The 27,942-nt window shown below is 49.1% G+C and overlaps 1 protein-coding gene across 2 annotated transcripts in view; it reads left to right on the forward strand.

Moving 5' to 3' along the window:
- The first annotated feature begins 289 nt into the window (after positions 1 to 289).
- The window catches only part of ACVR1 (activin A receptor type 1), a 29,810-nt gene continuing 2,157 nt past the window's right edge, over positions 290 to 27,942 (forward strand). Inside the window, exons 1-9 of one of the 2 annotated variants that reach the window (XM_039698602.1) lie at positions 290 to 336; positions 12,429 to 12,502; positions 13,064 to 13,330; positions 13,786 to 14,003; positions 16,377 to 16,476; positions 17,671 to 17,817; positions 20,097 to 20,372; positions 23,582 to 23,779; positions 27,796 to 27,926. In XM_039698602.1, coding sequence (XP_039554536.1) covers positions 305 to 336; positions 12,429 to 12,502; positions 13,064 to 13,330; positions 13,786 to 14,003; positions 16,377 to 16,476; positions 17,671 to 17,817; positions 20,097 to 20,372; positions 23,582 to 23,779; positions 27,796 to 27,926 — 1,443 coding nt within the window. In that variant the 5' untranslated portion in view covers positions 290 to 304. Of the gene's footprint in view, positions 337 to 10,072; positions 10,135 to 12,428; positions 12,503 to 13,063; positions 13,331 to 13,785; positions 14,004 to 16,376; positions 16,477 to 17,670; positions 17,818 to 20,096; positions 20,373 to 23,581; positions 23,780 to 27,795; positions 27,927 to 27,942 lie in introns of those variants that run through there. The other variant, XM_039698601.1, reaches the window with a different exon arrangement.

A 27,942-nucleotide genomic window follows, 5' to 3' on the forward strand; every position in this document is an offset into this window, starting at 1 on the left:
TGGAAAAACTAGTCTGTGTTTATTTGGCACGTCTCGCTCCAGCCGAGGCTGGTGCTAGTTGGTACACGCTCCGCTGCTGAGCCTGTCTGCAGCGTGGTTTTATGTTTTCCATCTGTATTGATTTTCATGATTCATTGACCATGATCTAAGCAAAAAGCACACTTAAATGACACTGGAGACAGCTGTCTGTTAAAGTAGGACCTTTATGTAGTCTGAAATGGCGCCAGGTTTTTCTTTCATTACTTTATCAAGTAACACACACAAGTAATATTCTTTGTTTAATTTCCTTTTCTAGGTCACTGGTATGTCACCTCTCTTTTGTGCAAGGAGCAGATGGTAAATTCTTACTCTAAACTTTCCTATTGGTTTTGCTCCTGTTATTTTTCTGATAATCATTTGAGGTTATTCTGAAATGGAAGGGGCCTTACATTGTGTTAGGGAGTCTCTATGAAGGAATCAGTTCTTCTCCCTGTGGAGCTGTTTGGAAGGTACATGTGGGAAGTTCAGATAAAAGCAGAAACGTATAAAGCTTGGGAAGCTGATGTGTAGCTTTTTCCAGTTATAATCTGTCTCTCTTTGTATGGCAGGCTGAAGTTCCAGATGTTGTTTTGGCTTGGAGATAGTGGATAGGGGAAAAATAAGCATTTTAATGTTAACAGAGTCAGCCTGTCTGGATCTGAGCTGACAGGAAAAGGGAGAGATAAAGCCTTCATTAATGCTGTATGCAGTGCTGGAGAGCCAGGGCGGTTGTCCCTGGAAAGCAGTCCCGGGCTGGGGCCACCACCGTGACGTGCTTCGGGTGTGCACCCCCCTTTGCCTGCTAAAAGTTAATTCTTATCCCTCTTGGCATCCTGCTGCCCTCAGCAGCTGCCTCTGGGCTTTGGGGGATGCAGGGCTGGGGTGAGGGGCTGTTGGTCAAGCACCCTTTTGGGGTCAGGTGGCTCTATGGCTCTTACCCGCGTTGTGCCTCTGTCTTGGAGCACCAGTGGGTTTTTGGAGGCTTGTCCCTGCCAGGAGCTCCATGTATTGTGAGTTGCAGAGTGGTTTGGGCATGTGTATGCTGGATTTCTTCTAGAGGAGACTAAGCTGCGGGGTCTGTTCCTGGTGTCTGGCAGATGTGCTCTGTCCTGAAACGTGGGCGTCAAGTTCAGCCTCTGCTGGGCAGCTTGGAGCCATATGTGGTAGCACCTTCCAGTGAGGGGACCCAGGTCAATCCACTCTGAAGTAAGAGTGCTGAAATGCATGTTAGGAGTACATGTGGTGGCCAGAAAAGGGATTTGCTGGGTTAGTCCATAGGTTATATGTATAATAGTCTGTCCATTTTCTGTGTTATATTAAATGCATAAATATACTGTGTCTCTTTCATACTTGTTCATCCTGTCAGGCTTATTTCCAAAATGTATGAGCAGATTATTTTTAATTAATCACTGAAGTTCTGGTGACTTCCTCCTTAATCTTTCCTTTTTTCCCTCATTCATTACCGAGTCTCGGCAGTAACAGTTTCTGGTCAATGGCCCATCCCCACGCCTGTCTTTCCCACCATGGCATAGAGTCCTTTGGGGCTTTCTGGCCTCAGAGAGCAGTTGTGGTGAGAAGGCTCACTTCGCTTGCCTTAATGCTGTACAGCCAAAGGGGAATAGTGCTGACACTGACTCATCTGGGGGACAGAGGAGCTGAGCTGCTGCAGTCCTTCTGGTATATGAAGTCTTGGCTGTTTGCTGCTTAGAGCTGGGATAACCATGTCCTCATCAGTTTGTGTAAGTTATTGCAACGAGGGTCTGGGTGGGAGGGAGGTGGGGGAGCTGCTGTGTGTTGGTGTAGCAGAGTAAGGGATCCTTGAAACGTGTACAGTGTTGGCCAGCTGGACACGTGTGCCAGCATGGGCCAGGATTGGAATGGTTTAACCCTTTTCGGCCTTGTTTGTGTCTCAGAAATGGGAATATGTGCCTGGAGCTGGCTGGCTGACCAGCTGTAATCATGTATGCATTACCTGACATCCCAGAAATGTCATCCTTAGAAATCCCATTGGACTGGGATGTGCAGGACATGTCAGAATGAAGGGGCTGTTGCATGTTCGGTGGAGGAAGATGCAGAAAGGGAATCTGGGTGTGGGAGACTGCTGCTGCCTACCTTTGTGCTGCTCACATTCCTCACTTGGGCCCGCAGGCAGCAGTGGGGTGTCTTGCTCATGTGCTTCATGACTCAAGCCAAGCCCAGATGTTTTCATGCCTGGTCTGGCCTATTTTCTGAGAATAATTTTGGGTGCCTCAGTCCATTTTATTGTGGTTTTCTTGGTGTCTAGTCCAGCTGAATTCAGATAATTCCTGGCCTAAGTGAATGCTCACAGGCAGACATGGCAGCTTCTGCTTTCTCTCTGCAGCTGTGCTCCTGCTAACTTCAGAGCACTCTCAATTAGAGCTACGCTGGTGAGAACCTGGGGTACAGTTTTGATGCTGCTTTTTGTTTTTTGAGTGGAAAGCTTTTAGAGCATGAAACCCAGAAGAGTCTGTCTTGTGGCCCGAAGATACGAGTGAAAATGCTGAAGGTTTCTGTGAAGTCAGATCTGGCCTTGTTGACCAACCTGGCTTTCCATTTTGTACTGACTGTTGGTCCTTTCCTTCAGGTTGATGACAGTTACTATCCAGAGTATCCAAAATCTATTTCCTCATGCCTTTGACAGTGCTTTAGTGGTTTTTGACCCTTTGTAGGAACAGTTTGTATAGCAGGTTATTTGCGGGAAGTACATTCACTTCTTCACCTTGAGTTCTCCTGAAGTTGAAGGAAATGGTTGATGGAAAGTTGAGGAAAATGGTTGATGTTGTTTGAAAAAGAGTGGAATGGTTACCTGCTGTGTGTGAGCAAGTGCTGCCTTGTGTCCTACTCGGAATGATCCCTTCCTCCATTGCAGCCTGTGAGTGAGGAGGGCTGTTGGCCCAAAGCATATTTGGGTGCTTACTGTGTTCAGGAGCAGTTGGTGAAGGTGGTCTTTGACTCACTGTCCTCAGTGTGTTACAGTCCCAGTCGTGGCTGAGTGCTCTGTGCAGGGATGCTGGCCCTTGGAAATAGCCACTGGGTGCGTGGGATAAGCTCCCTGGAATCGTGAGTGTGGCCTTGTTCCCAGCTGCTGAAAGGTGTGGTGCTCTCGGGCAGGCTGTGCAGAGCTCCAAAGGCAGCTGGTCCCAAAGGACAGCTCTAGCTTTCATTGTGCTTCACAGCTGCAGCTGACTGTGTGTGAGGTCAGCCATGGGAATTTAGCTGTTAAACAGGGGTGAGACTGGCTGCTTTTGGCTTCTGCAGCAATTAAACCAAAATTCTTTACGAATCCATGGGACGGTTTTCAGAAGATCTGCAAGTACATTTGGGTTTGGCAAGGCCATGGGAGATGCATGAGTTTGACAGCATACAGCTAAATAGGTGGAAAGGGAATACTTGAAACAGCTCTGGAAAGAAGTGTCAGAATTGTGTATAACTGGGATACATTTGGTGTCTGGAGAGGTGACCAGGTGCCTGATGATTGTAATGAGGGGTGCACAGTGATGGACATTGGCTGGGACAGTGATGGGGAGCTCCTGTACCGGAACACAAGGGTTTGCCTGAGTGGTCAAAGTAGACACAGCTGTAACAGCAGCTGAGGAATGCCAGGACAAAGTGATTTGTACGGTTCTTGGGCTGTTTTAGCACACAGGCCTGAATGTTAGATGGATCAGTGTCCCAGGTGAGACTGCCACAGGTAAGGTGTGAGCAGAACAGAGAACTGTGGTGGAGGCTGTGGTACCTTACGAAGCCTCAGGTGAGAAGGGGAACAGCTTGCAGGATGCTTTGAGGGAGAGGATCGTGATGGGGGGAGAGAACAGGGTAAAGCTGAGAACTGCAGCACTGAGGTTAATGTTGCTGATGTGGGAAGAGCAGAAATACCACTGGAAGGTTCAAGGATGGAGAAAAGCCTGAGCTGGTCTTCACCTTACTGTCGTTGCATTCCCCTTAACAGTGAGTGCCCCTCACTGTTGTTCCTGGATTTCATGAGCTCTGTACATCCTTGCTGCTGGGTGTCCCATTTGCACAGGGGGGAGATGGGAGGCTGAGGAGCACCAGGGCTGGAACAGGACCTGCTTTGTTTGTATCTTGGATTTAAGAACAGAATAATGTGGCTCTGGCCTGTCCAAACAGGCATGGCCAAACTGAAGAACAGTACTGCTGAAATTCTGAGGTGGTCTAGTATAATCTCTGAAGACTTGACTTTTTTTTGCAGCAGGCTGTTTCCTTCTTCTTGGGATTGCTAATTGCATTCAGTTTTCTGGACTCCAGAGTAACAGTTAACGAAATGCTCTGCTGAGAGGAAATGCTGTTTCATGACTTGTGCCATGGAGTGTCAGGAACTGCTCTTCTCAGTCCGATTGCTCTGTAAATGTTGGTTCATTTTCTTTGGCTGGCTGAGGCTAGGAGCAGCTAAGCTGTAAGTGGGGTGCAGAATGAATACCTGACTTTTCCATGTCCCTTAACCTTTCTGACTTTGTAGCAGCCCATCACCCCTGAGGAATGCTGCTCTTATCCCAGTTTAATCCCTCAGCAGTGAGCCGGAGGTGTGAAGCCAGGCTCTCCTGTCTCTCCTCGGTACCCCTGCCATATGCTGTGTGCTTCTGCACCTCTCCTGCTCCTGCCCTGCTCAGATTTATAGATTTATGTATGATACACAAATAAAAATACGTGTATGTTTGTAGTATTTCCAGCTTTGATGGTTCCGTGTTAACTAGTGGATGTGTTTGCTGAGTCATGCTGCCATTGTATTATTCTGACAATGCAATGAAATGGATTTTTTAGGAAAAAAGTTTTGACTAATTTTTACTAAAATACCCCAAACTACACTCAGGGTAGGGTGCTTGGGCTAAAGGGCAGAAGTAGAATATTCTCGTGGTGATATCCCTGTGAAAATAACTCCGGAGGTTCAGGGTAAATCTGCAAAATCTCCTGGGTTTATTGATGTGCAAATGAGGGTCCTCACGGGAGTGAAATATCAACACAGCTGAGGGGTCACCTGGAGACTGCTGTGGCCGAGGGAGTGCCTTCACCTCAGTCAGAGGTTGGCTCTGAATGATCTGGGCTGATAGCATCAGGGACTGAGAATAAAAAGCATTTGCACCTCTCTAGGTTCCTGCATGTGTGAAAACACACTGAGACTGTAGGGAGATGCTGCTTAATTGATGCGTTTGTAGGAACTAGATGATGTTGTTATCTTGCAGCAGGGTGTGCCCCAGTGAGAGATGGTTCTAAAAGCTGTGCACATCATCAGACTCGGGATCTCTGCAACCCAGAATGAAGAATGAGTATTTAAAATTTGTGTAAAGAAAAACAGGGAAAACCAGGGGGAAAAAAAAACCAGCCTTTTTTAAAGGGAAAAAATAGGACTTTTGTTGGTGATAACCGAGCCAAAGATTTGTTTTTGGAAATGTTTGTTTTGGTTGGCTGGAGTGTTCTGCAGAAACTCTGAACAGGCGAGCTATGTAATATTTCACTAGTTACTGCAAAGCATTTGAAGACGATTAGCAGTGGTGCTGTCACTGCGGCCGTGAGTTGAGCTGTCTCGGGTCTCTGAGATCGCGGGCGGCTCTGGGCAGAGCATGTTTATTTGGAGAGCAGGGGCGATGCGGGTTCCCGGGGCTGGCGCTGGGCTGTCACCGCGGGCGGGGGCTCTGGGGACGGGAGCCGTGTCCTGCTGGCCCTGGCTGTGCCCTGGCTGTGCCCGTGGGGCTGGGGCGGGTGCCGAGCTCGTGTTCCCCTGCCAGGACAGACCGGCCTGTGAGCAGAGGGTGATGGGCAGTCCTGGAGTGCCTGGGGCTGTGTTCCTGCCCGAGCTCCTTCGTCACACAGATAACATCTGCAGTGGATAGACACACTGCAGCTGGAAAGCAGGCCAAGGCTCAGACAGGTAGGCTTCAGTAAGTTGAAAGGAAGTCACTGTTACTGGGTGCATTTTGAGTTTGTGTGGCTATTTTAATCTTTTTGACCTAAAGTATTCAGAAACAACTTTTACAGGCAATTCCCAATAATCTCTCAGTTGAAAATGTTTGTGTTTTGGGACTTACAGCTGCTGCATAAATCCAGGTGTTCTGCTTGGACAGAGTTTGTGTCTTCATTGGCAGTTTTGAATTGAGATGTGAGAGTATCCTGTCTCTGGAGAGAGAACCATTCCAGGGAAAGTGTGGCAGTCTGGCAGTGGGATGTGCAGGGCTGTACTCTTTGCCGCCTAAGCCCAAGGCCTCAGCACAGATGAAGTCACCAGACCCTGATGGGGATTTTCCTCACTTTGTGGGCATCTAGAATGGCCTTGGCCGAGTGGTATTCAAAGTTGTCTGTAGCTATGACTTCTGTCTAACAGGGAAAGCATCCAAAGAGCTTTGCGGCTGTGTGATGGAGCCTTTTTCCTGGTAGTTACAGAATGTTCCTCTGGTAGGAGCTGTGTGCCATATAAGAGTACCTGTACAGCAAGGAAACATGTATAGTGTAGTAAAATATCACCTTTGTCTGTATGTGAAATGTATGAGAAGCCACAGTAATTCACGTGTATCTGAGTGTCTTGGGCAGATACCTGTGCGGTGCCTCGTTCCTGTGAGGTGAAACTGAGCCTGAGCGTTCCCCTGAGCACTCACAGGGCTGCACAGCCCCTCGTGTTCATTGTGTGCTGCCTCTGCACGTGTGGAGCTGTGCAGAAACAGTGCAGCAACCTCACTGTGCAGGTGCTGCCAGCAGGGCCATGGGCCGTGAGCCGCAGCCCGGGACTTGGTGAACGGGGGTTTGAGCGATGCTGCTGAACGCGGGCTCTGCAGGGGAGGGCTGCTAATCCTTGGTACTTGCCCCCTGGTGAAGTTATTTACCCCACAATGCAACAAATGATATGGAAAGATAGACATGTGTCTTCAAAGGCAGTTCAATTTAAAAGGGTTTGTGCTTGCTTCATTGTTTGAGTAAGCCGTCTGTCAGTGGGTTGCCTAAGACCCCTGCACTGATGCAATACCGACACACAGCCCGAGCTTTTACACTGGGGCAAATGCCTGCTGCCTCCTGCAGCCACAGGGGGGTTCTGCTGCCCACGTGGAATCACGGGATGCTTTGTGTTGGAAAAGCCCTCTAAGATCATGAGGTCAAATCATTCTTCGGGCAGTGCCAAGGCCACCACTAACCCAATGTTCCACATCTGCACAACTTCTAAATCCCTCCAGGGATGGGGACTCCACCACTGCCCTGGACAGTGCCAGGCAATCTGTGCCACGGCTGGACGACCATTTCTGTGAAGGAATTTTCCCCAGTATGCAACCTGAACCTCCACTGGTACAGCTTGATGCCGTTTTCTCCTGTCCCTGTTCCCTGGGAGCAGGCTGTTTTTATTTTTATGTGACACTCATGCTTTGCTACCTTTTCTTTTTCTTACAAGGACCAAGAGATTGGCTCTTTGTGAATGTGTCAGTTACAGACTGGGAGAAACTTCCAGGACACTTTACATTGTGTAGTTCCCTTTCGTGTGGTGTTTTCATTCTTACTCAGCAGTGCTGTGATTTTTTTTGTACACGAGTACAGAAGAACCAGTATCCCATCCTTCACTCTTCCTGTGTTTGTGGTCACTTGAATCTGAGACATTTGGTCTTTCTGGGTGGCACTTTGACACATTTTTGGAGCTGCGAAGTGTGTATGTGTGCCTTGTGCATTTGCAGGTGGGTACCAAATGGAATTGGTGGCTGGCTTCCATCTTCTGAATTCTGGCAACCAAGTTTAGGCCAAAGGAAAGGACTGCCCAAGGTTGTCGCTCTCTGACGCAAGGAATGCCTTTGTGGGGCTGCACCTCCTTTGTGTGAGATTCAGTTAAAGAGCAAGCTGTGAATTATTGCCTTTAAATGCACATTTCTCCTTCTGAAGACACAGCTGTGGATGAATTCAGCTCGTGTGTGGCTGTTGTGGATGGCATAAGTGCGATCCAGTGTTATGGATGTTTTCTTTTGATAGGAATCTGGTGAGGTACATGCAAAATATGTACAGCCCTTGGGCTCTTGGCAGGGGGCCACTGGGACTGTCAGCGATATCTGGGCGCTTCTGATCTCATCTGGAAAGTCTGAGCTGCTCTCATGTTCATGTTCCCATGTCTGTGTCATATGGAGATGAAATGCAACCTGAAGTTCTTGCACTGATGGGCTCACTCTGTCTGCTGTGGTGTGCTCAGTGTGGCTCAGGGGACTAAAGGCCACTTCCAGCAGCCAGTGCCCTCAGGGGTCCTTGTGCTGTTTCGGGTTGTCTGAACTTGTTCTTCTCTCCCCTCTGGCTTCTTGCAGCTGCTGTCCTGACAGTCCCAGTACAGAACTTCACCCCACATTGCTGTAAGGCCATACAGCAAGGATTTGGAAAACACAGTTTTCTTAGGAAGAAGGGAGAGAGCAATATTAGCTGTGAAAGTGGAACAAGCATTGGAGTTTCAGGGTGGAATTTTGCAGGGGCTTTATGACTACAGAGCATAAGGATTCTATAGACTCTGTTACCTGAACCAGGTATGTGTCTGTGTTATGCTGGGTGTCTTTACCAAGTGTCTGATCTGCCTTGTGCTTGGGCTTCCAAAGCCAATTTAAAGGACTTCTTCAGAATCCAGAGCTGGCCTTGGAGCAGATACTAGCCTGCCCAGGAGCCAGGGTCCCTTCCTTGCCTGCACTGCATGGCAGGTTTGTTTGGAAATCTGGGAGCTGCCACTTTGAAAGAGACTTTTCCATCAATAGCCAGTTCTAGTTTTCCAGTGATAATGTGCTTTTGCAGGAGGAGGTTAAACCCAGATGATCCACATTTTCCTGTATGTGGCTGAAGCTGAGACACAGTGTCCTGCCTCCAGCTCTGTCTTGGGGTGTCCAGTACTGCTGCATCTGGAGTGTGGCATGGGATGCTGGGATCCCTGCATCCCTTTGTGGGTATGGAGTGTGGCACAGGGCACTGGGATTCCTGCATCCCTGTGTGGGTATGGAGTGTGGCACAGGGATCCCTGTGTGCCCGTGTGGGTATGGAGTGTGGCACTGGGATCCCTGTATCCCTGTGTGGGTGTGGAGGGTGGCACAGGGCACTGGGATCCCTGTGTGGGTATGGAGCGTGGCACTGGGATCCCGGGCTCCCTGTGTGGGTTTGGAGCGTGGCACTGGGATCCCTGTATCCCTGTGTGGGTATGGAGTGTGGCGCTGGGATTCCTGCATCCCTGTGTGGGTATGGAGTGTGGCACAGGGCATTGGGATCCCTGTGTGGGTATGGAGCGTGGCACTGGGATCCCGGGCTCCCTGTGTGCAGTGTGTCAGGGAGCGCTGGCAGCTCCGTCCGTGTGTGTGGAGCACGCCATGGGGCGCTGGGATGGCTGGATCCGATCCCTGCATCCCGGGCGCTGGATCCCTGCCCATGTTCCCAATGCCCTCTAGTGGCTCTCGCCGCTGTGCTGCGGTTCCACAGGGCACGGCCTGCAGCTCCAATCAAACGGCTAAAGGAAAATACCTTTTGTGAATTTCTACTTGTTAATTCCTCTTCATTTATCTGGGTTAAATCCCAACTCTTCCCTTGGGAAATAGAGTTCTTGTGAATTCAGGTACCAGGTCGTAACTGGATATCTCATGGATCTTTAAATCCATAGCAATTTTCTGTGCAGATTTATTAAAGAATGTTTTGTTCCTTACATTAAAATGTATGTTTTCTTTCTCTCTAAACAAGCAGTAACTGGAAGGGGTGTGCTTGCTGGTGTCACTAGAACCAGACTTTGGTGCTTACGTGTGTGCATTATTTGCTTTGAAAAAGTTGTTGTTTTTTTTTTAAGCAGTGAGAACAACACCTTTGAACTCATGCTCTCAAATAATTTTTGAGGGAAAATTCATGTTTTGTAAAGGTCAGAGTGTCCCTCCCAGCTGCTTGCCTCCTCCATTCTCCCTCCACAGCTGGCCCAGTGTGGCTGGGCCGTGCCGAGGGCTGCGAGCCAAAAGCCCGGCGTGTTCTGGGCTGCACAGACGTGGTGTGTGGCAGGCTGCTGCAAATGTGCACAGCTCTCCTCAGCACAGGCAGATGAGATATTCCTTGAGGCTTTTGGAAAATGAACAGCTGGAAGAACAGCTTCATAGAAGCAGGGTTTAAATGGAGGTATTGGGCTTTTTTTCCTTGGGAGGATCATGCATGCTGTGAAATGCATAAAATCTCTTAAAAGTTCAGTATGGTTTGCTTGCCTCTTTGGGGGCATGGGTCTGATTGCCATCCTCATCCTCCCTCTGAGAAATACAGGACGGGGGCTTATGTGTACAAATATACTAGTGTATATTTGTTTCTTTGTTTTCGGGAACTCGGATAAACTGGTTGAACAGACACCAGGTGAGTCCAGACAACCAGCTGGCAGAGTTTTCCTGGTGTTTGGACTGGTGCGTGCTTCCCGTGACTTCAGTCCCACACTGTGGCCAGCTCCTGGCCCGTGTGCTCAGCCTCCTTGCCTGGCAGAGCAGAGCTGCTCTCCCTCAGCCAGCTCTGGCAGCAGAGGGGCTGGCATGGCCAAGGGGGGGTGCCCTGGTGAGGGGGTCAAGGCGTGGGGGCTTGGGCTGCCCCACGCGTGTCAGGGGTGGGTCAGCTCCCACCAGTGCAAAACAACCCCTGCTGGTTTTAACTGGCCCAGGGGCTGCAGCCCTCAGTTACCTGTGGAAGAGCTGGCTGTGCCTGAGAGCTGCTGCTGGCTAACCTCTGAAGCTGCCCAGCACTGTTAAACTGAGATGCTGTCTTTTTAACGCGCCTTTTCCTTGAGCTGGATGTCCCTGCTGTCTGAAGGGCTCTCCGGGGGGACGTGTCCCTGCCGGGATCCCCTGGAGCGCTGCCCAGCTCCCATCCACGCAGCCCCTGGGCTGGCTTTGGCCCTTTGAAGTGCCCGTGTGTGGGAAGGAGGAGGGCAGGTGCCAGGAGCCAGCTCTGTCTGGCCTTGGTGAGCGAGCAGGCACAGGGCAGGGCTGCTCCAGGCTGTTCTGCCCAAGGCAGAGCAGGCATCCCTGCCTGGGGAGCGGGGCACCGACCCCTTGGAGCTGCTCTGGAGCACTAGGCCACTGATGGTTCCTTGGGACAGCTCTCCTCTGCTTTGGACTGCTCCCTGCCCGCGCTGTTCAGCTCGCTCTGATCGTGTCCCAGCACGATTGTTGAGGGTCAGATGTTGGCACAGATTACCCTTGGGGGCATCAAGGACAAGCAGGGGAAGCTTCCTTGGGGAATGGGTCTGGAAGGGAGAGTTGTTCTGGGAGGGGAGGTGGTCAGTGCTGCCTGGGCCTTTCTGTGAAGGCAAAAACTGAATACTGGGGTCAGAAATTTCTGATCATTTTAACTGGTGACTAATCAATTACTGGAAATAAATACAGAAGTAATGGCTTGGCTTTCATCACTGAGCACTTAAGAAATGCTGATGATTTGAAAAGGCACAACAGAAGAGATCTGAAAGGAAAATGACTATCAGATTTATTTTCAATTTTCATTTGCTTCAATTAGAATTAAATCTGAAAAATTAAGACAAATACCTGCACATAAGGAGCATTTTGTTCCATGTGACTATGCCAGAGCACAGGATAGGCACACCATTCTGAGTCACCAGCCCTGTCTGTTGGGTTAAATCCTGAGAAACTGCAGAAGAGTTTCTTTCCAGAAGCCTTGTTTCACAGCAAAAAGTGGAGTAAAGAGTGGTCTGTATTTTCTTGTAAAGAAAGTATCATGGCAAAGACTGGAAATACAAAGGCAAATTCACTCCTTTATTTCCTGTTTTAGAGGGAGCATATGCTTCTGCTTTATGCTGGAATCAGCCAGAACTGTTGCACAAGGTGTAGTTACCTGTCTTCAGCAGCAGGGAAATGGACTTGGGCCATCAAAAGGAAAATCCTTGGAGAGGCAACTTAAACTGGGAAATTGCTCTTTAGAGAGCAGCATCTTCCTTAAATACATCTCAATCTTTTTCTTGCCATCCAACAATGGTTTTTGGTGGTTAATGGAAGTTATTCTGAGTTTTCTGGTGGAGATATTTTCTGTTTCCCCTCAAAGCCCGGATAATACAGTTTTACAGACCACCTTCTCAGTTTAACAATAATTTAACTTTGTAGTAACTGGTTCAAAGAATGTGTCATTGGTATTACATGCCTGCTTGGTACTGGAGGGTTCATATTTCCCTACTACAAGTTTCTGTATCTACATGGTAGTTGCATGTGATGTCTCTGTGAATCTAAAAAATGTTGCAGTAAATGCATGGATTTTATAAGTGAAGGAAATTATTTAGGAAACAAGACAGAGTTGAAAAGGAGTCCAGTCAACGTTGGGTTGTGTTTTGTGTAAGGAATTGATGAAAGGCTAGACACTGCTTTTGGGGTCATTGCATTTTGGACAGCAGTGGAAGCATACAGAACTGTTGTCTCTCCTTTCTGCAGCTCCAGGGTGGTTGATGGAGTTATGATTCTCCCTGTACTGATGGTGATGGCGTTCCCATCTCCGAGCTGGCAAGGTGAGTGTTGTGTGGGTCAGGGTTTCCAGGGTGGTGTTTGGTAACTCTCCCATGATTGCTCCAGTGAGGCACTGGCTTTGGAAAGTGACTTGTGTAATGGTTCATGCAGCTGTGTGCACGTGAAGCTTTTGTGACGTGCAGTATGTTTAAGGTTTGCCTCAGAAAAATGAAATAGTGTTTCCACTGCCTTGGAATGAAGGAATGGTTCATTTGAAGATCTCTTGGATGTTCTGAGAGAGAAGCCCCTGAAAGATGTTTGTACTTGCCACTTCACAAACAGCCTTTGGAAAACATTGAAAAAAGGCTTTCTGGGAGTAACTTGGTTTTCTCTGTTTTATATTTTAACTTACTTGAGAGAGATCTCTATGTCTGCTGTGGCATGTCTTTGTCATGCTGAAATAGCTGAATTAGAATTGTTACCTCCCACTTAGTGGTTCTTCACGCTACCTGAAAACAATATCACTTCCCTGAAGCAGATTTGATTGTCTTATGATTTCCTTACCTCTAACTGAAGCTGTTAGGAGCAGGATGATGTTTTTTCCTCGACTCTTCCCTTTGCAGATGATGAACGGAAGCTCAAGATGATCCCCTACGAATGTGTGTGTGAGGGCATATCCTGTGGGAACGGGGATCGGTGCCAAGGCCAGCGCTGCTTTGCTTCCCTGAGCATTAATGATGGGGCCAAGGTCTACCAGAAGGGCTGCTTCCAGGTCTATGAGCAACGGAAAATGACCTGCAAAACGCCTCCATCCCCCAGCCAGGCCGTGGAGTGCTGCCAGGGGCACCTGTGCAACATGAACATCACTGCGCAGCTGCCCTCTTCCAAGGGTGAGAGCTCAGTGCTGCTCTAGTGCATTTCCAGAAAGAGCTTGGCTTGGCTTTGAGCTGTGCTGGGAGACAGGTGGCCCCAGTGCTGGCTGAAGGAAGGGTCTCATGGGCACAGGATGCCCTCTGTGCCCTGGTCCCCACCCTGGGGCCTGCTGGCACACCTCTGATGCCCACGGGTGGACTGCTCTCTGTGCTGGGGCAGTGAGGGGCTGCAGGGTGTGGTTGGGGTCAGGATGGAGGCACTGCCTGTGAGAAGTGGCTCGGTGCAGGTGGGGGCTGTGCATCCTCCATGCAGGTGTGCTCACACCTGTGGCACAGCCTCTCTGTCATGCTGGGTGGGTACTGAGGTCAGGCTTGGTGTCAGTGCTAATGGGTTTAAAGACTTTCTCTGGGAATCTGCAAAATTATTTTTTTCTCTCTTTTCACACTGTTTCCCTTCCCCCCTCTTTTCCAAGGGCAAACCTTTCAAGGAGAAGCTGCAGGTTACAGCATGGAAACACTAATCATCGTTATCCTGGCTCCTGTGGTGCTGTTGATAGTTTTTTCTGCAGTAGCTGTGCTGATCATACGGAGAATACAGAAAAACCACATGGAGAGGCTCAATTCTAGGGATGCAGAGTATGGCACAATCGAGGGCCTGATTGCCTCAAACGTGGGGGACAGCACGCTGGCAGTAAGTGACCTGCCTGTGTGCAGGGTGTGAGTTTTCCTCACTTCCAAACTCCCCTCTCTTCCTTCTGTGTGGCCACATCACTAAGAGCATGTCTTGCTGCCAGGGGATGCCACTTGGCCTCAGGACTTGAGTGGTGCTGTTCCTGTGCTCCCAAAACTGTAGTATTAATGAATTTTAACCAAAAGGTGGGATTGGCAAGTGTAGGTCCTTTGACCTGTACTATTTGTGTTCCTGGAAACAGTGTCAGCACATCAAAACAGAATGTGCCTGGCTGTTGGGTGGCCTGGAGTGATGGGAGAGTGAAGAACTATGCTGCATGTTTGATATACAACAGCCTGAAGGGTTGGAAAAGGTGTGATGCTGGTGAGAAAGAAAATACGGATAATTTTGACATTTAAAACCTTCAGGCCTGACTGCCATGGTCTTGGTAGCAGGACTCTGGGATATCAGTGACATTTTGCTGATGGAGGAGCAGTGGGAGTTCTAAGAAATGTGCAGTTCTTACTCAAAGCTCAGTTTTCAAAATACAGTCTTACTCATGTGGTCTCTGGAAAATACAATGAGCTGGGAAGTGTTCCCCTTCTGCAGGGTGACTGTCCCTTCCCCCTTCCCTGAGGCCAGAGCACAAGTGTCCCAGCAGCTGTCCCTCACTTCATCTGAGCAGAGCAAGTAAAGCTTCAGGCAGGTGGAGTGTGTTTCTGAAGCAATGCAGAGTTTTCTTCTTGCATTGCAGACATAAAATGTCCCCAGCATTAAGAGGCTGGAAAACATTTTCTATTTTGGTGCTGTCCCACCTTAACGTGCTTTCACTGCAAGGCTGAAGAGTGGCCTGTGTCTGTTAATATTTTTTCTCCTTTCTTTTTATAATCCCTTTGGCTCTGTTTAATGAGCCCACAAAGGTTGATTCCATGTTACTGGTTTAAAACAGCAAATCTTGATGTATCCACCATGTCCCAGGCATGTGTGCAGCTGGTGATCTGTCCTTAAGCACTGACTTCCAGCTTTTACCAGCTCCTCTGTTTTATCTGTGCAAGATCCTTTCAAGCCATTTGCAGACCTCTTGTACTTCTAGTTATTTAATGTTACTTGGAAATGGTGATAACACCTGTGAAGAAAAAAATCAAAATTCTGTTTCAAAGAGCTGGGAGGAGCTGGGAGCTGTCAGACCCTCTGAGCCAGTGCTGAATGGTGCCAGTGCTGCTGCTCTGCCTCCCAGTGTGGCTGATGCACAAAATGTAATTGGTGGCTCCTGTGCCCAAATGTTCATCTAAACAGCAGGTCTTCTAGATTCCAGATTTTTCTTCTCCATTGTGTTTTAAGTCACTGGCTTTGTCACACATTAGATAAGTTTACATTTAGGATTAGTCTCTGCAGTGTAGCAAGTGCTTAAAGCCCTAAGCTGCTTAGTGGAAGGAGCTCTGGCCTCTTCAAATCTTGTTTTTACAGTTGCTGTAGATAAGTTTGGGGATGGATTTTTGTTTTTGTTGTTTTTGTTTTGCCTCTGATGCAAACAGGAAGGAAAATGAGCCCTCAGTTTGTGTTATAAAATAAGACAGTCTGTCACTGCCAGATTCCTTTTCTTGAGCACTTGTTAAGAGGTTCTTAGAAGAAATGAGATTTCATGGATATCTGGTCCAAGCACTGCAGTGCAGTTTTCTGGAAATAATAGAAAGTTGGTTACACTTAGGCTTTTTAATCCTATTTTCCTTTGTAAAGAAAGAGTCCAGCAATAGTTGTTAATGCTTTGAACTAATACAAAACTCCTGGCTGTAAAAGCAGCTGGACATTAGCATTTTACAAGGCTAATGGGATTTTAACATTCAATCAGGATCTCACTCATGTTTATTATAAGCTTACAGCTCAAAGTCTGCTTTCTATGCACTAAAAATACCAGAAACTGATAAAGCTTTTAAGAATGATTTGTTACAGAAGTTTTTCTGGAGTATCAGTGGCAAATCTTGTTTGATTTACCACTGGTGATGCTGGAAAATTGCCTTACCTCATTTATTTGAAAACTGGTTTTGATTTTAAATACCTGCATCAAGCTTGAATAGGCATCAGAAACAGAACTGAGAGGACATAAGGTAGTAACAGAAGAGTGAAGTGCTGGAAAAGGGCAGAATCTCGTGACAGAGGATAGCTGGTATGCCAGGAGTGGGCTTCCAGAGCAGACATCTGTTGTCATATATTTTTTACATTTATTAAAGAAATAATGACTTACTAAACAAATGCTCTTTGACCCCAAGTGACCAAATGGCATCCCCAGAGCCACAGAGATACCCCCAAGCTTTAACCTAACCTGTCCTTTGTGCATGCAAACAGGGAAAAATGGGGTTTCTCACCTCCTAAACTTCTGCTTTTCCTTCTGAACAGGATTTGTTGGACCATTCCTGCACATCTGGAAGTGGCTCTGGGCTTCCTTTCTTGGTGCAAAGAACGGTGGCTCGCCAGATCACCCTTGTGGAGTGTGTAGGTCAGTGTCCTCTGGGTGTTTAGTTTTTTGTAGGGCTTTAGTGTTAATTTTAAGGATAGTAAAGGAAGAGTGAAGTGCTGATAAAGGGCAGAATCTCATGACAGAGGATAACTGGTATGCCAGGAGTGGGCTTCCAGAGCAGACATCTGTTGTCATATATTTTTTACATTTATTAAAGAAATAATGACTTACTAAACAAATGCTCTTTGACCCCAAGTGACCAAATGGCATCCCCAGAGCCACAGAGATACCCCCAAGCTTTAACCTAACCTGTCCTTTGTGCATGCAAACAGGGAAAAATGGGGTTTCTCACCTCCTAAACTTCTGCTTTTCCTTCTGAACAGGATTTGTTGGACCATTCCTGCACATCTGGAAGTGGCTCTGGGCTTCCTTTCTTGGTGCAAAGAACGGTGGCTCGCCAGATCACCCTTGTGGAGTGTGTAGGTCAGTGTCCTCTGGGTGTTTAGTTTTTTGTAGGGCTTTAGTGTTAATTTTAAGGATTCATTAAATTTTTCTTCAGCATATTTTTATTATTAACTGAGTAGTGTTAATTGAGTTTAGGAGGCATTTGGGTCAAAGATACCTGGAGGCATTGACATTGAGCCAAGATGCTGTGCAGGCACTGAAGGGGTGAGGAAGCTATTGGGCTGAAAAGTTTGGCTTGCAGATATTATGTCCTGATCTCCACAGGACTGGCCTTGGTTTTGGTGGGGCTGGTGGTTTTTAATCCTTTGTTTGTTTGTGGATGGCTTTAGGTTTTTGTTTCCTTTAAATCTTCATTTTGCAAGGGGTGATGGTGGAATAGAAATGTAAGGGCTGTATCCCCAGCATTACATTCCCTTCCTGCCCTCCTTGCTGCAGAATTCACAGCTCTGTGTGGTGCACACTGACCTTGCCATGTGCTGCCTAAGTCACTTCAGCTGCAAAACCACTTTCATTGTATGGTGAACCTGCCAGTTCAAACCCTCTGTGCTGCACTGGTGTGCAGGGAGGGGAGAGCCACACTCACAGGGCTTGCAGGCAAAGCAGCCAGGAAAAACGAGGGATGCTGGAGCACAGTGTGACTCCAGTGGTAAGACGTGGATGCAGGGGAGGTCAGATCAGCTGGTGTGATGCCTGGTTCATGACAGCGAGTTCTGCCTGCTGAAGGCTGGTTGTTAGTTGACAGCTTCTCCTGTGTTCTTCTCCCACCAGGAAAGGGCCGTTATGGAGAAGTTTGGAGGGGTCAGTGGCAAGGAGAAAATGTTGCTGTGAAGATCTTCTCTTCTAGGGATGAAAAGTCCTGGTTCAGGGAAACTGAGCTGTACAACACTGTGCTGCTGCGGCATGAGAATATTTTAGGTAAGTAGGACAAGCATGTTCTGTATCCTGGTGTGTCTGGTGTAAAGGTGAGCTACCTGGGCAGGTCACCTGTCAAGCACTGCACGCTCACCAGGCAGCTCACAGTCTGCAGGTTCTTGTGTTGTGATAAATAGCTGAAGAGAAATTTTCAGGGAGAGACTTCCAGGAGGGGCTGAGTCTCAAATGGGGAATGTGTCATGGCAGCTGCCACTTGCTGCTCTGCAGTATTCCAGCAGGCAGCAGTTAATCAGCCAGATAAATCAGGTGTTGGCAGCTGAGCACACAGAAAGCACTGGAGGTGCCACAGAGCCCTGTGGAAGGGACTGGCTCCTGCAGCTCTCCTTGCAGTCCTGCCCAGTGTGTCAGGGGAAGCTCTGCTGGATCTCTGTTGGGTTGTAATCTCAGTTTCCCTGCAGAAATGGAGGGAGAAAAAGTGAGGAGGAGTTTATAATGAGATTTAGGCATTGAATAATTTTCCTTGTGGCTAAGTGCAATATGGATCCAGTATTTTCTTCTGTTTAACTGTTGTGCTCAGGGTGAGAGTAAGCTCTTTTGGTGTTTAAACTTCAGTTATAGCTGCTTGATGTATCTTTTTCCCTGTAAATAGGAAAGTGAGAGAACCTTGTGCATCACTCGATACTTTTCCTTGTGGCTAAGTGCAATGTGGATCCAGTATTTTCTTATGTTTAACTGTTGTGCTCAGGGTGAAAGTAAGCTCTTTTGGTGTTTAAACTTCATTATAGCTGCATGATGTATCTTTTTCCCTGTAAATAGGAAAGTGAGAGAACCTTGTGCATCACTCATACCTCATGTGCTTGGTTCTGGGAACTGGGAAAGTGGCTTTGTTGCGTTGAGCCATGTCTGAGGTTTAAGCAGCCCTTTGATTCTTAATAGATCTGCCCTTCTGTCACTGGTGTGCCACCTCTGCAAATAAAAGCAGCAGCACATTTTGAGTGCTGACACTGCCTCAGCCAAAATCTGTCTTCAGTCAGTTTTCCTTTGGCTCCTTTTTCTTGCTTCCTGTCAGAAAATGTTCCTTGGCTCTCTAGCTCACTCTGCTAGACATTTGTGTGTTTCCTGAAGCAGTTCCTTTGTTACTACAAAAATGATTTGGTGGCCTCCTGAAATGTGAATTATTGAACTTCCCTTCCCAAGAGAGCAAGTGACTTGGCTGAAATTACATTGCATATTTTCCTTGATGCTCTGCCTGTGTTTAGTCTTTCTTGATGACTGTCAAATTTGTTGGCTATTTTAGAGACTTTTTTTAGATGCAATATTAAACAATATCACAGGTTACAGAAATGTCACATTGTGCACAAGTCTGACTTTAGGAGAGAAGGTGGTGGATGTTCTTTCTGACAAATGTGAGCTTTTCATAAGCATGATTTGTTCCTTTGCCTTGGGAATAAAACTTGTGTTGTCACTGTGTGGATATATGCAGAGGTGAGAGGAAGGGAGCTTCCCCTGAATTTGGGGTCCAGTTTTAAGACATGACATTTTTGAAGGCAGTTCTTGAGGTTCATGAGTTTTGAACAGAAAATTTTCTCTGTTTCTTCATAGAAGATCATTGTGGTTGGGCCACACATTTAACCCTGTTCTCAGCAGTCTGCACTGGCTGCCTGTGGACTCTAAAAATGGAAATGGTTGTTCCTGGCTTGATGTCTGAGGTGTTTCTGCTTTCCAGTGTGACCCTCTCAAGTGGGCAGCAGCAAATGTGCTACAGACTTGGGGTCTTTCTGCTTGACTGGGAACTTCCCCACCCCCAAGTCCTTCAAAAAGAAGGAAAAATAAAAATATTTTTAAAGTATGTGGCCCTAAGCAGTTTTTTGATATGACTAACAAATATGTGAATGGGTTCTTGTGAATAATGTGAGTTAGAGTTGCAGCATTTGCTTTCCTCACAGCGGTACCTGCAGTTGTCTGCAGTGCAGTTGTAATTAAACAAGTTGTGCATTGCAAGAGGGGCGAGCAGTGCTGATTCACCTTGTCATAGAATATCCAGAGCTGGAAGGGACCCATGGCAAGGATCATGGAGTCCAGCTCCTGGGTGGATGACACCCACAGCCTTGGCACTATCAGCACCTGCTCTGGCCAGCTGAGCTGCTTCTCTCGGGGAGTCTTGAAGGAGCTCTGTCAGTTTATTTGTGGGTGGATGGGCTGCACAGGTCACACCCACAACCTTGGCACCTGCTCTGGCCAGCTGAGGTGCTTTTCTCGGGGAGTCTTGAAGGAGCTCTGTCAGTTTATTTGTGTGTTTTCCTTCTTCCTCCCCCCTCCAGGTTTTATTGCGTCTGACATGACTTCCCGTAACTCCAGCACGCAGCTGTGGCTGATCACACACTACCACGAGATGGGCTCTCTGTACGACTACCTGCAGCTGACCACGCTGGACACGGTGAGCTGCCTGCGCATCGTGCTGTCCATCGCCAGTGGCCTGGCGCACCTGCACATCGAGATCTTCGGCACGCAGGGCAAGCCCGCCATCTCCCACCGCGACCTCAAGAGCAAGAACATCCTCGTCAAGAAGAACGGGCAGTGCTGCATCGCCGACCTGGGTGAGCGCCGCCCTGCTGCTGCCCACACTGGGGGTGGCATGGCTGAGCTGCAGGAGCGAGGGGTGCTGTGGGCCCGGGCTGCTGTGTCTGTGACCCGGTCCGTGTCCCCCGGTCCGTGTCCCCTCCGTGTCCCCCCGTGTCCTGGCGCTGTCCCCTCCATGTTCCCCGGTCCGTGTCCCCCCGTGTCCTGGCGCTGTCCCCTCCATGTCCCCCGGTCCGTGTCCCCCCGTGTCCTGGCGCTGTCCCCTCGCGGGTGCTCCCCGCCGCGGCCGCCAGGTGGCGCCTGCAGCCCAGGCTCGCTTTTGGGGCCTTTTCCTGGGTTTCCGTGGTGAAATCCCGTTTCCGGGTCCTAGAGCAGGCAGCGGTCAGGCTTCACTGCTGAGACAGCGTGTGTCCTCCCACAGGCAGTGTGAGCCGTGTGCTCGCTGTCCCAGTGCCGTGGCTCTGTCAGCTCGATCGTGCAGAGCGTTCTGTGGGCCCAGAAGCAGTTCCCTGGGACCAGCTGGTTTGGAGTTGAAGCTCCATGCACGGGTGCTGAGGAGCAGTCACAGCAGTGTGGCTCGTTCACACCTTGGAGGGGTGTCTGACAGTAGCGTTTTTTTGATTTTCTCTGCAGACAAGGGAGAAAATAGTAGTAGAACTGTATTTGCGCACTGTTGCCTAGGCAAAAAGTGTATCAGGAAATGGGAAATGGGAATTTTTAAAATAATAATCCTTCTGCATAATTTCTGTCACTTGTGCCCGAGGGACTTAAGATACAGACAGGGAAAACATGAAAGCCACATACTTGGGCCTCTGGAAATTTGCTGTGGGAAGAGTAGCAAATGCAACAGTAAGTTGGAAGTACAGAGTGTTAGAGACTGCCTTTTAAATAAATTTGTAGTTCACTCTGAGGAGGTGCAGCACGTCCGGGCATTGATTGACCTGGCACTGGTACAGTGGAGTCTATTACACTATTTATCTAGACGTTTCAGATGTCTGAGAGATTTTTCTGAGAGAGCACAGCAATAAACATTTCCCATTAGTTTTTATGGTGGTTAAAATAGCTATTTTTTAAAATGTGAACTCTTCAGACCTATACCTGTCACATTTTTCCTATGTTCCTCCTTTGTAAGGGAAACTGACCAAAGAGTTTATTGCTTCTGGCATGCATTCCTGCCCTTTCTTCTGTGGGGCTCTGTCTTGTTTCCACCCTCTGGTCCCTTCCTGTCAGGGTCCGGAGCTGGGGGCTGCTGTGGCCGTGGCACCCCAGGACCAGGAGCTGCAGTGGCTCAGGTGTGCTGTGTGACAGAGTCCGGGAGTGGGTGTCATTCCCTCCTGCTCCCTCTGTCAGCTGGGAGTTCTGCCTGTGTCCTTCCAAAGCCGTGCCTGGTGCTGGGCCTGAGCGGGCAGCTCTGTGGGACAGGGCTGTGTGCTCAGAGGGCCTTGTCACACCAGTGGGTTCCTGTTCAGGAGCTGGGGACCACAGCAGGAGCCGTGCCTCGGTGCCCCCAGAGCCCCTGGGTGGGCAGGATCCGCTGCCCAGCCCAGACAGCAGGGCTGCTCTGTGCTGGGTTGCAGCCCTCTGCCTGACCCCTGCCTGCTCTGGGCTCTGTGGGTGCTGCCTGGCCTCCCTCAGCTGTAAACCTTGACCTCTCAGCCTCTGCAAGCTGTTTTGCTCAGTTGGGTGAAGTTTTATGATTTTTATCAAAGTGTTCTCCGAGGTCCTGATTTTTCCAGAGTTGGCCAGAAAATGTGGTTTCTGACCTTTGCTTGCTGTTGCAAGCTTTTTTTAAAGGCAGAATTATAAACCATATGTATTGTTTAATATAATCTAATATTAATTTAAAGTTGCACATTAAAGCCTATGTGTCAGTATTGGACAGAAGTACTTGGATCTGGCAGCAGACTTCTTCTCGTCAGTCTGGGGTCATGAGATGGGTCATAAAAGTGTCCCTAACAAGGGTGGGGACAAACATTTTGAGGACAAGCACTGCTTGTTGTGATTGGCCAAGGGGAGATGGTTTGAAATTGAAAGAGGGTTGATTTACATAAATGTAAGAAGTGTTTTACAGTGGGCAGGGCTGGCACAGGGTGCCCAGAGCAGCTGTGGCTGCCCCTGGATCCCTGGCAGTGCCCAAGGCCAGGCTGGATGGGGCTGGAGCAGCCTGGGACAGGGGAAGGTGTCCCTGCCATGGCAGGGTGGCACTGGATGAACTTTAAGATCCCTTCCAACCCAAAGTATTCTGTGATCTTTCTAGAGGTGCCATAAGCCTATTCTTATCAGCTTGAAATATCTTGAAGTGCATTTGAATTGCAGAAAAGTGTTTTCCAAATTTTTATTGAGTTAAAGGACAGACTGTTCTTTGGAAAGAAAGGCAAATGAATGATCTGGTGATAGGTTAGTTTTTGTGGGACTGAGGTAAAAAGCCTTTTAAGGTTCACCTAAAATAAACTCCTGTTAAATGTAAATAGTATATGTCATTCTTAGAAGATTTGTTGAGGAAATTAGGGAGAGTTTGCGTCGCCCTCTCTGTCGCTTGGCTCTGCCATGCACCCACTGCTGCTCAATTTGCAGTGCTCTCTGTTTACCGTGGCCAAATGAGTGCTCTGTGTGTTTCCAAATTTACAGTAATTTGGTCCCTCACATCATGTTCTCTGCTTAAATGTTTAGTAATTAGTAGAAACCAGGTAGAGTGGTTTTGTCTGACTCATTTTAGAGTCAGCTTGAGGATGTTTATTTTTCAAGCTGCTGCAAATACGGTGTTTTTGTTTTCCAGCTTTATTTTTTTAACTTGTGTGTATCCTTCGTGCAGTGTTTTTCTTCTCCTTTCCCCACAGTTCGGGTGTATCCACCTACCCAAAAGGTCTATAAATAAATTTGAATGCTGTGTAAAATTGTTTTGTTCTGAGCAGCAGCTGTTTGGCCTCTGTGTATCCGTGCCCATAGTGCTGGGGACATCCAGTGGCTGCAAAACACTTCATGACAGTGTTTTGCAAGAGTGCAATAAAATGCTTGATGATAATCCCTTATGAGATAGTGGGCCTGTCTGCGGCCCCAGGGGCTGGTTTTGCTGGCAGGTTTGGAGCTGACCCCGTTGGTCTTTGGACAGCTGGGCCCTTGGCTCCTCTTCTAGAAACCATCTGACGGGGTCGCTGCTCCCGGGGCCCTGAGGCGCGTGCTGCTGCAGCTGGAGGGGACTTAACGCTTTGTTTTTTCTGTCCTTCAGGCCTTGCAGTGATGCATTCCCAGAGCACGAACCAGCTGGATGTGGGGAACAATCCCCGCGTGGGCACCAAGCGCTACATGGCCCCCGAGGTGCTGGACGAGACGATCCAGGCCGACTGCTTCGACTCCTACAAGCGCGTGGACATCTGGGCCTTCGGGCTGGTCCTCTGGGAGGTGGCCAGGCGCATGGTCAGCAACGGTGAGTGCTGGGGCTGCTTCCCTCGCCCCTGGGAAGGGGTCAGTCACAGCACAGCACCTGCCCCCAGAGGCACAGCGGCGTGCTCTGATCCCCGAGACGTGAGGAGCCTGGTGGTTCTTGGGTACTGTGGGTCATCCCTGTTGCCACTCCTGTCAAGGCAGAGAACAGGGTCCTTGCTCATTCTAAGTCCTAGTGAGACATAATTCATATCAAATAGCTAAGTTAAAATTGTAGATCAAAAGGTCTCTATCCTTCTTCCTTGTGTCATTAAACCATAGTGATTATTTGTAGGTGTCAGTTTCTCATTTCAAACCCTAAAAGACAGAAAGAAAGGCAGTGCAGAAGGTATCAGAATTCAGCACTGCTTTTGCTTTACCAAGTTGGAAAGTAGCACTGGCCTGTGCACAGGTGCAGTTCTGGTACTGGACACAAGTGTTGCTGCAGCAGCTGCAGCTCACAGAGGCTTTACCTGATCTGCTCTTGAACAAGAAAGGGTGGATGGTGCTGGCAGCTTCCCCACGTTGGTGTGGAACTCATGGGACTGCAGACTTACCTGCTTCTAGGTGCATGCTCTGGGGATTTGATTCTGACTGAGCTCAGTGCCCCCATGGGAACACTTCAGGTGATGCAGATCTGTCCCTGCACTGGTCACATCAGGACAGCCTGAAGTTTCAGGTGCTGGTGACTCTAATTGCACAGAACCAGTTGCTCTGTACTCCTGGCTGTTGCTGTAAGTCATTCCATGCCCGTGCACTGGTTGGGATGGAGTAAACATCTTCCCTGGCCTCTGTGTGTTGAGCTGTGTGGGAATCACTGCTGGTCAGCTGGTCACCCTGATAACCCTGTTTGCTTTGCAGTGAGACTTTGGCACTGGGACTGAGCCTGCAGGAGCAAGGGAGGGTGGTGTCTTGTGGGGCCAGAGGCACTCATCAGCTCCCTGTGCTCTCCTGGGCTCAGGGACAGCCTTCCAGTGACTCAGTCTGATGTAGTGCTTCAGCTCACAGAGGCCTTGAAGTTGTTCTAACATGACTACTAAGTCTGGTTCTTAATTTTTATTCATTTATTCTAATTTAATTTTTTTAAAACTTACCCAGTGATCTTCCAGGTGACACAGTGGTTCTTGGTATTTTCTTGTTTAATAAGAGGAGGAAAACATGATAGGAAACTCCTTTGCCACAAACAAGTATTTGTGTGTTGTCTGTGTGCTACAGTAGGAGCCAGCCAGCATTTTGTCTGTACTCAGAATGTGATTTCAGTCCCCAAAGCTGTGTTTGCCTCTCTTCAAATGGAGCAGTGCTGGTTCCCTGGAGAATGTCCCTTGCTCTTGGAATGTGCTCCTTTGGTTCAGCACTTACCTGGTGCCTGGCACTCACAGCTCACATCCTTGGGAGTTGTCATGGTTGTTCCCAGGGCTGTGCTCTTGTTCCACAATGACAGTGACACCAGAAGCTCAGAGGTGGTTCCTGCTCAGAGGAACCCTGGTTGTTGTGGTGAGGCTGGAGCTGCTGCCAGGGAAGTCAGCTCAGGGCCATGTACATGTCCCAGGGCTGGAGCCCCTCTGCTCTGGAGCCAGGCTGGGGCGCTGGGGGTGCACACCTGGAGAAGGCTCCAGGCAGAGCTCAGAGCCCCTGGCAGGGCCTGAAGGGGCTCCAGGAGAGCTGCAGAGGGACTGGGGACAAGGATGGAGGGACAGGAGCCAGGGAATGGCTCCCACTGCCAGAGGGCAGGGATGGGTGGAAGATTGGGAATGAGGAATTGTTCCCTGGCAGGGTGGGCAGGCCCTGGCACAGGTGCCCAGAGCAGCTGTGGCTGCCCCTGGATCCCTGACAGTGTCCAAGGCCAGGCTGGATGGGGCTTGGAGCAGCCTGGGTTAGTGGAGGGGGTCCCTGCCATGGCAGGGGTGGAATAGGATGGGCTTTAAGGTCCCTTCCCCCTCAGACCATTCTGGGAGTCTGTGAAGTAACAGGGAGCAGAGGTGAGAAGCCAGTGTGGCACCTGTGGATTGTAGGTGATTGGAGAGCAGCCCCACAGAGCAGGAGGCTGTGCTGGCAGTGCCAGAAGGCACCTCCAGGCAGTGCAGGAAGCCCAGGCTGTGGCTGTGCTGGGGGTGCCAGTGGGCGAGGGCAGCGTGTCACGGGTCAGTGACATGCTGTGGGACAGAGGTTGAGTGGCTCCTGGCACCACGAGGGCTCCCGCCGGGCTGGACAGAGCTCAGAGCGCTCCGCAGGCACGACTGGAGTAAAGGCCAGCCCTGCTTCCTTTGTGTCAGGACTGCGTGTCTTTGCAGCAGCCAGTTATGTGCCCTGTGCTTGGGAAAGAGCACATGACAGCAGTGAAGCAGAGCCAGCGCTCGCTGCAGAGATAAAGTTCATCTGTCACGTCCTCGTGGCCCTGGAGCGTGTCCAGAGCTGCGGGACAGCCGGATCTGGGTGCTGGTCCCCTGCCAGGGCCTGGCCTTACCTGCAGGACAGGTGTGGCAGCAGGGGCACAGAGGGGGTTGTGTTCCTGAGGTCTCACAGTGAAGTGGATTGTTAGGATAGGAGCTGAGCCCAGCAGGTGATGTGTGCTGGTTGCAGTTGGGAATCGCTCTGAGCAGGAGGGTGGGTGGCGCTGCTTTACACAGCACGTGTCACTCGTCCTGTGTCCATGTCAGAACAGCAAACTGCAGGCTGCCTGGTGCTCCTGTGGGAACTTGCTTGGGTAGCCAGGTCTCCAGATTACCCTACTGTTCTCCAAGGCACTTGTAATCTCCTGTTTCCCTTTTTGACTAATCATCACAGACAGGGGTTCACAGACTTCTGTGGAGTGTGCACAGGAATATCTATGGGACTTTGATCTTCATCTCCAGTAGAACAGGAAAACTGAAATTCAACTGCTGTAGGAAAGATTGAGAACCTCTTTTCAGTTTCAGGGTATCCAAAGCAGCAGAGATTCTCCTGGATTTCGTGTCTGGCTGTGGGACAGCAGATTTCAGTCTGTTGAATTGCTGTCAGCAGCAGCTATTTGATGTTCCTGCTGGACACAGAGGGCCTCATTAGCTCTGGCTTTTTCCACACTGCTGACCCAGATGCCTGTCTTTGAACACCAGTTTGTAAATTGGCCTCCTGAGAAGGCTGGGCTCCCTGCAGATGGTTGGTGAGCCTGATCCAGTGAGGAATCAGAGTTGCATGTGTGTCCTGGGCAGCAGGCACAGGGGCTCCAGCCTGGCAGTTCTGTGAGCGGGTGACGGGCAGGGGGAGACTCACACACAAACTCTGGTTTCAGTGCCAAACCCTAGGACATGGCCAGGTTGTTGGCTTCAAGACTAGGCTGGATGGGGCTTGGAGCAACCTGGGACAGTGGAGGTGTCCCTGCCCCTGGCATGGGTGGGATGAGATGGGCTTTAGGGTCCCTCCCCACCCAAACAAATGTGTGGTTTTATGAAGATGCATTGAGCTCCTGAGTGCCACAGGCTCTTGGGTGTTTGGTTTTGTGATGGCATGTGGTGCCAGTTACCCTGGGGGTTTCACTGTTTTCATAGCAAGGAATGAAATGCTTTGAAGCACCAGCTTGAGGGTCTGTGGATGCTGAAATGCCTATTGGACTCTTTCAGGAGTTACAGAAGCACCAAAGTGTGTGTTGAGCCTGTTAGAAACCCCAGTGCAGACCTTGCATTTTCCCATTTCCTTGTAGAAATCCCAGTTTTAGGTAGGCAGGAAAGCTGTGTGCATTACCAAACACGGCCTTTTGGCAAGGGATTTACTTATCCTCCTTTCAGCTCCAGCATCTGCAAAGTGGGTATAGCTTATACTTTGTGGATTTGCAATATGAGGCAATTAATTAACAATTTGAGTAGAAAAAGCTGTTCCTGGGGCAGTGAGGGCTGTTCTGTTGTTCAGAGGCTACATGACCTGTAGGGTTGGGTTCTAAAGGATTTCTGTGCCTCTTAGACAGGTGGGTTTTGTGTTCCCTGTGTCCCTGCAGAAATGCTGCTCACTGTCACAATCACTGAGTGATGTCTGTCTGTGTCTCACCAGGAATCGTGGAAGACTACAAACCACCCTTTTATGACTTGGTTCCGAACGACCCCAGTTTTGAAGACATGAGGAAAGTGGTCTGTGTGGATCAGCAGAGGCCCAACATTCCCAACAGATGGTTCTCAGACCCGGTCAGTGTGTGCTGTC

The sequence above is a fragment of the Passer montanus genome, unplaced genomic scaffold (genome assembly GCF_014805655.1).
Source record: "Passer montanus isolate IOZ18808 unplaced genomic scaffold, ASM1480565v1 scaffold128, whole genome shotgun sequence".
In the NCBI taxonomy this organism is placed as follows: domain Eukaryota; kingdom Metazoa; phylum Chordata; class Aves; order Passeriformes; family Passeridae; genus Passer; species Passer montanus.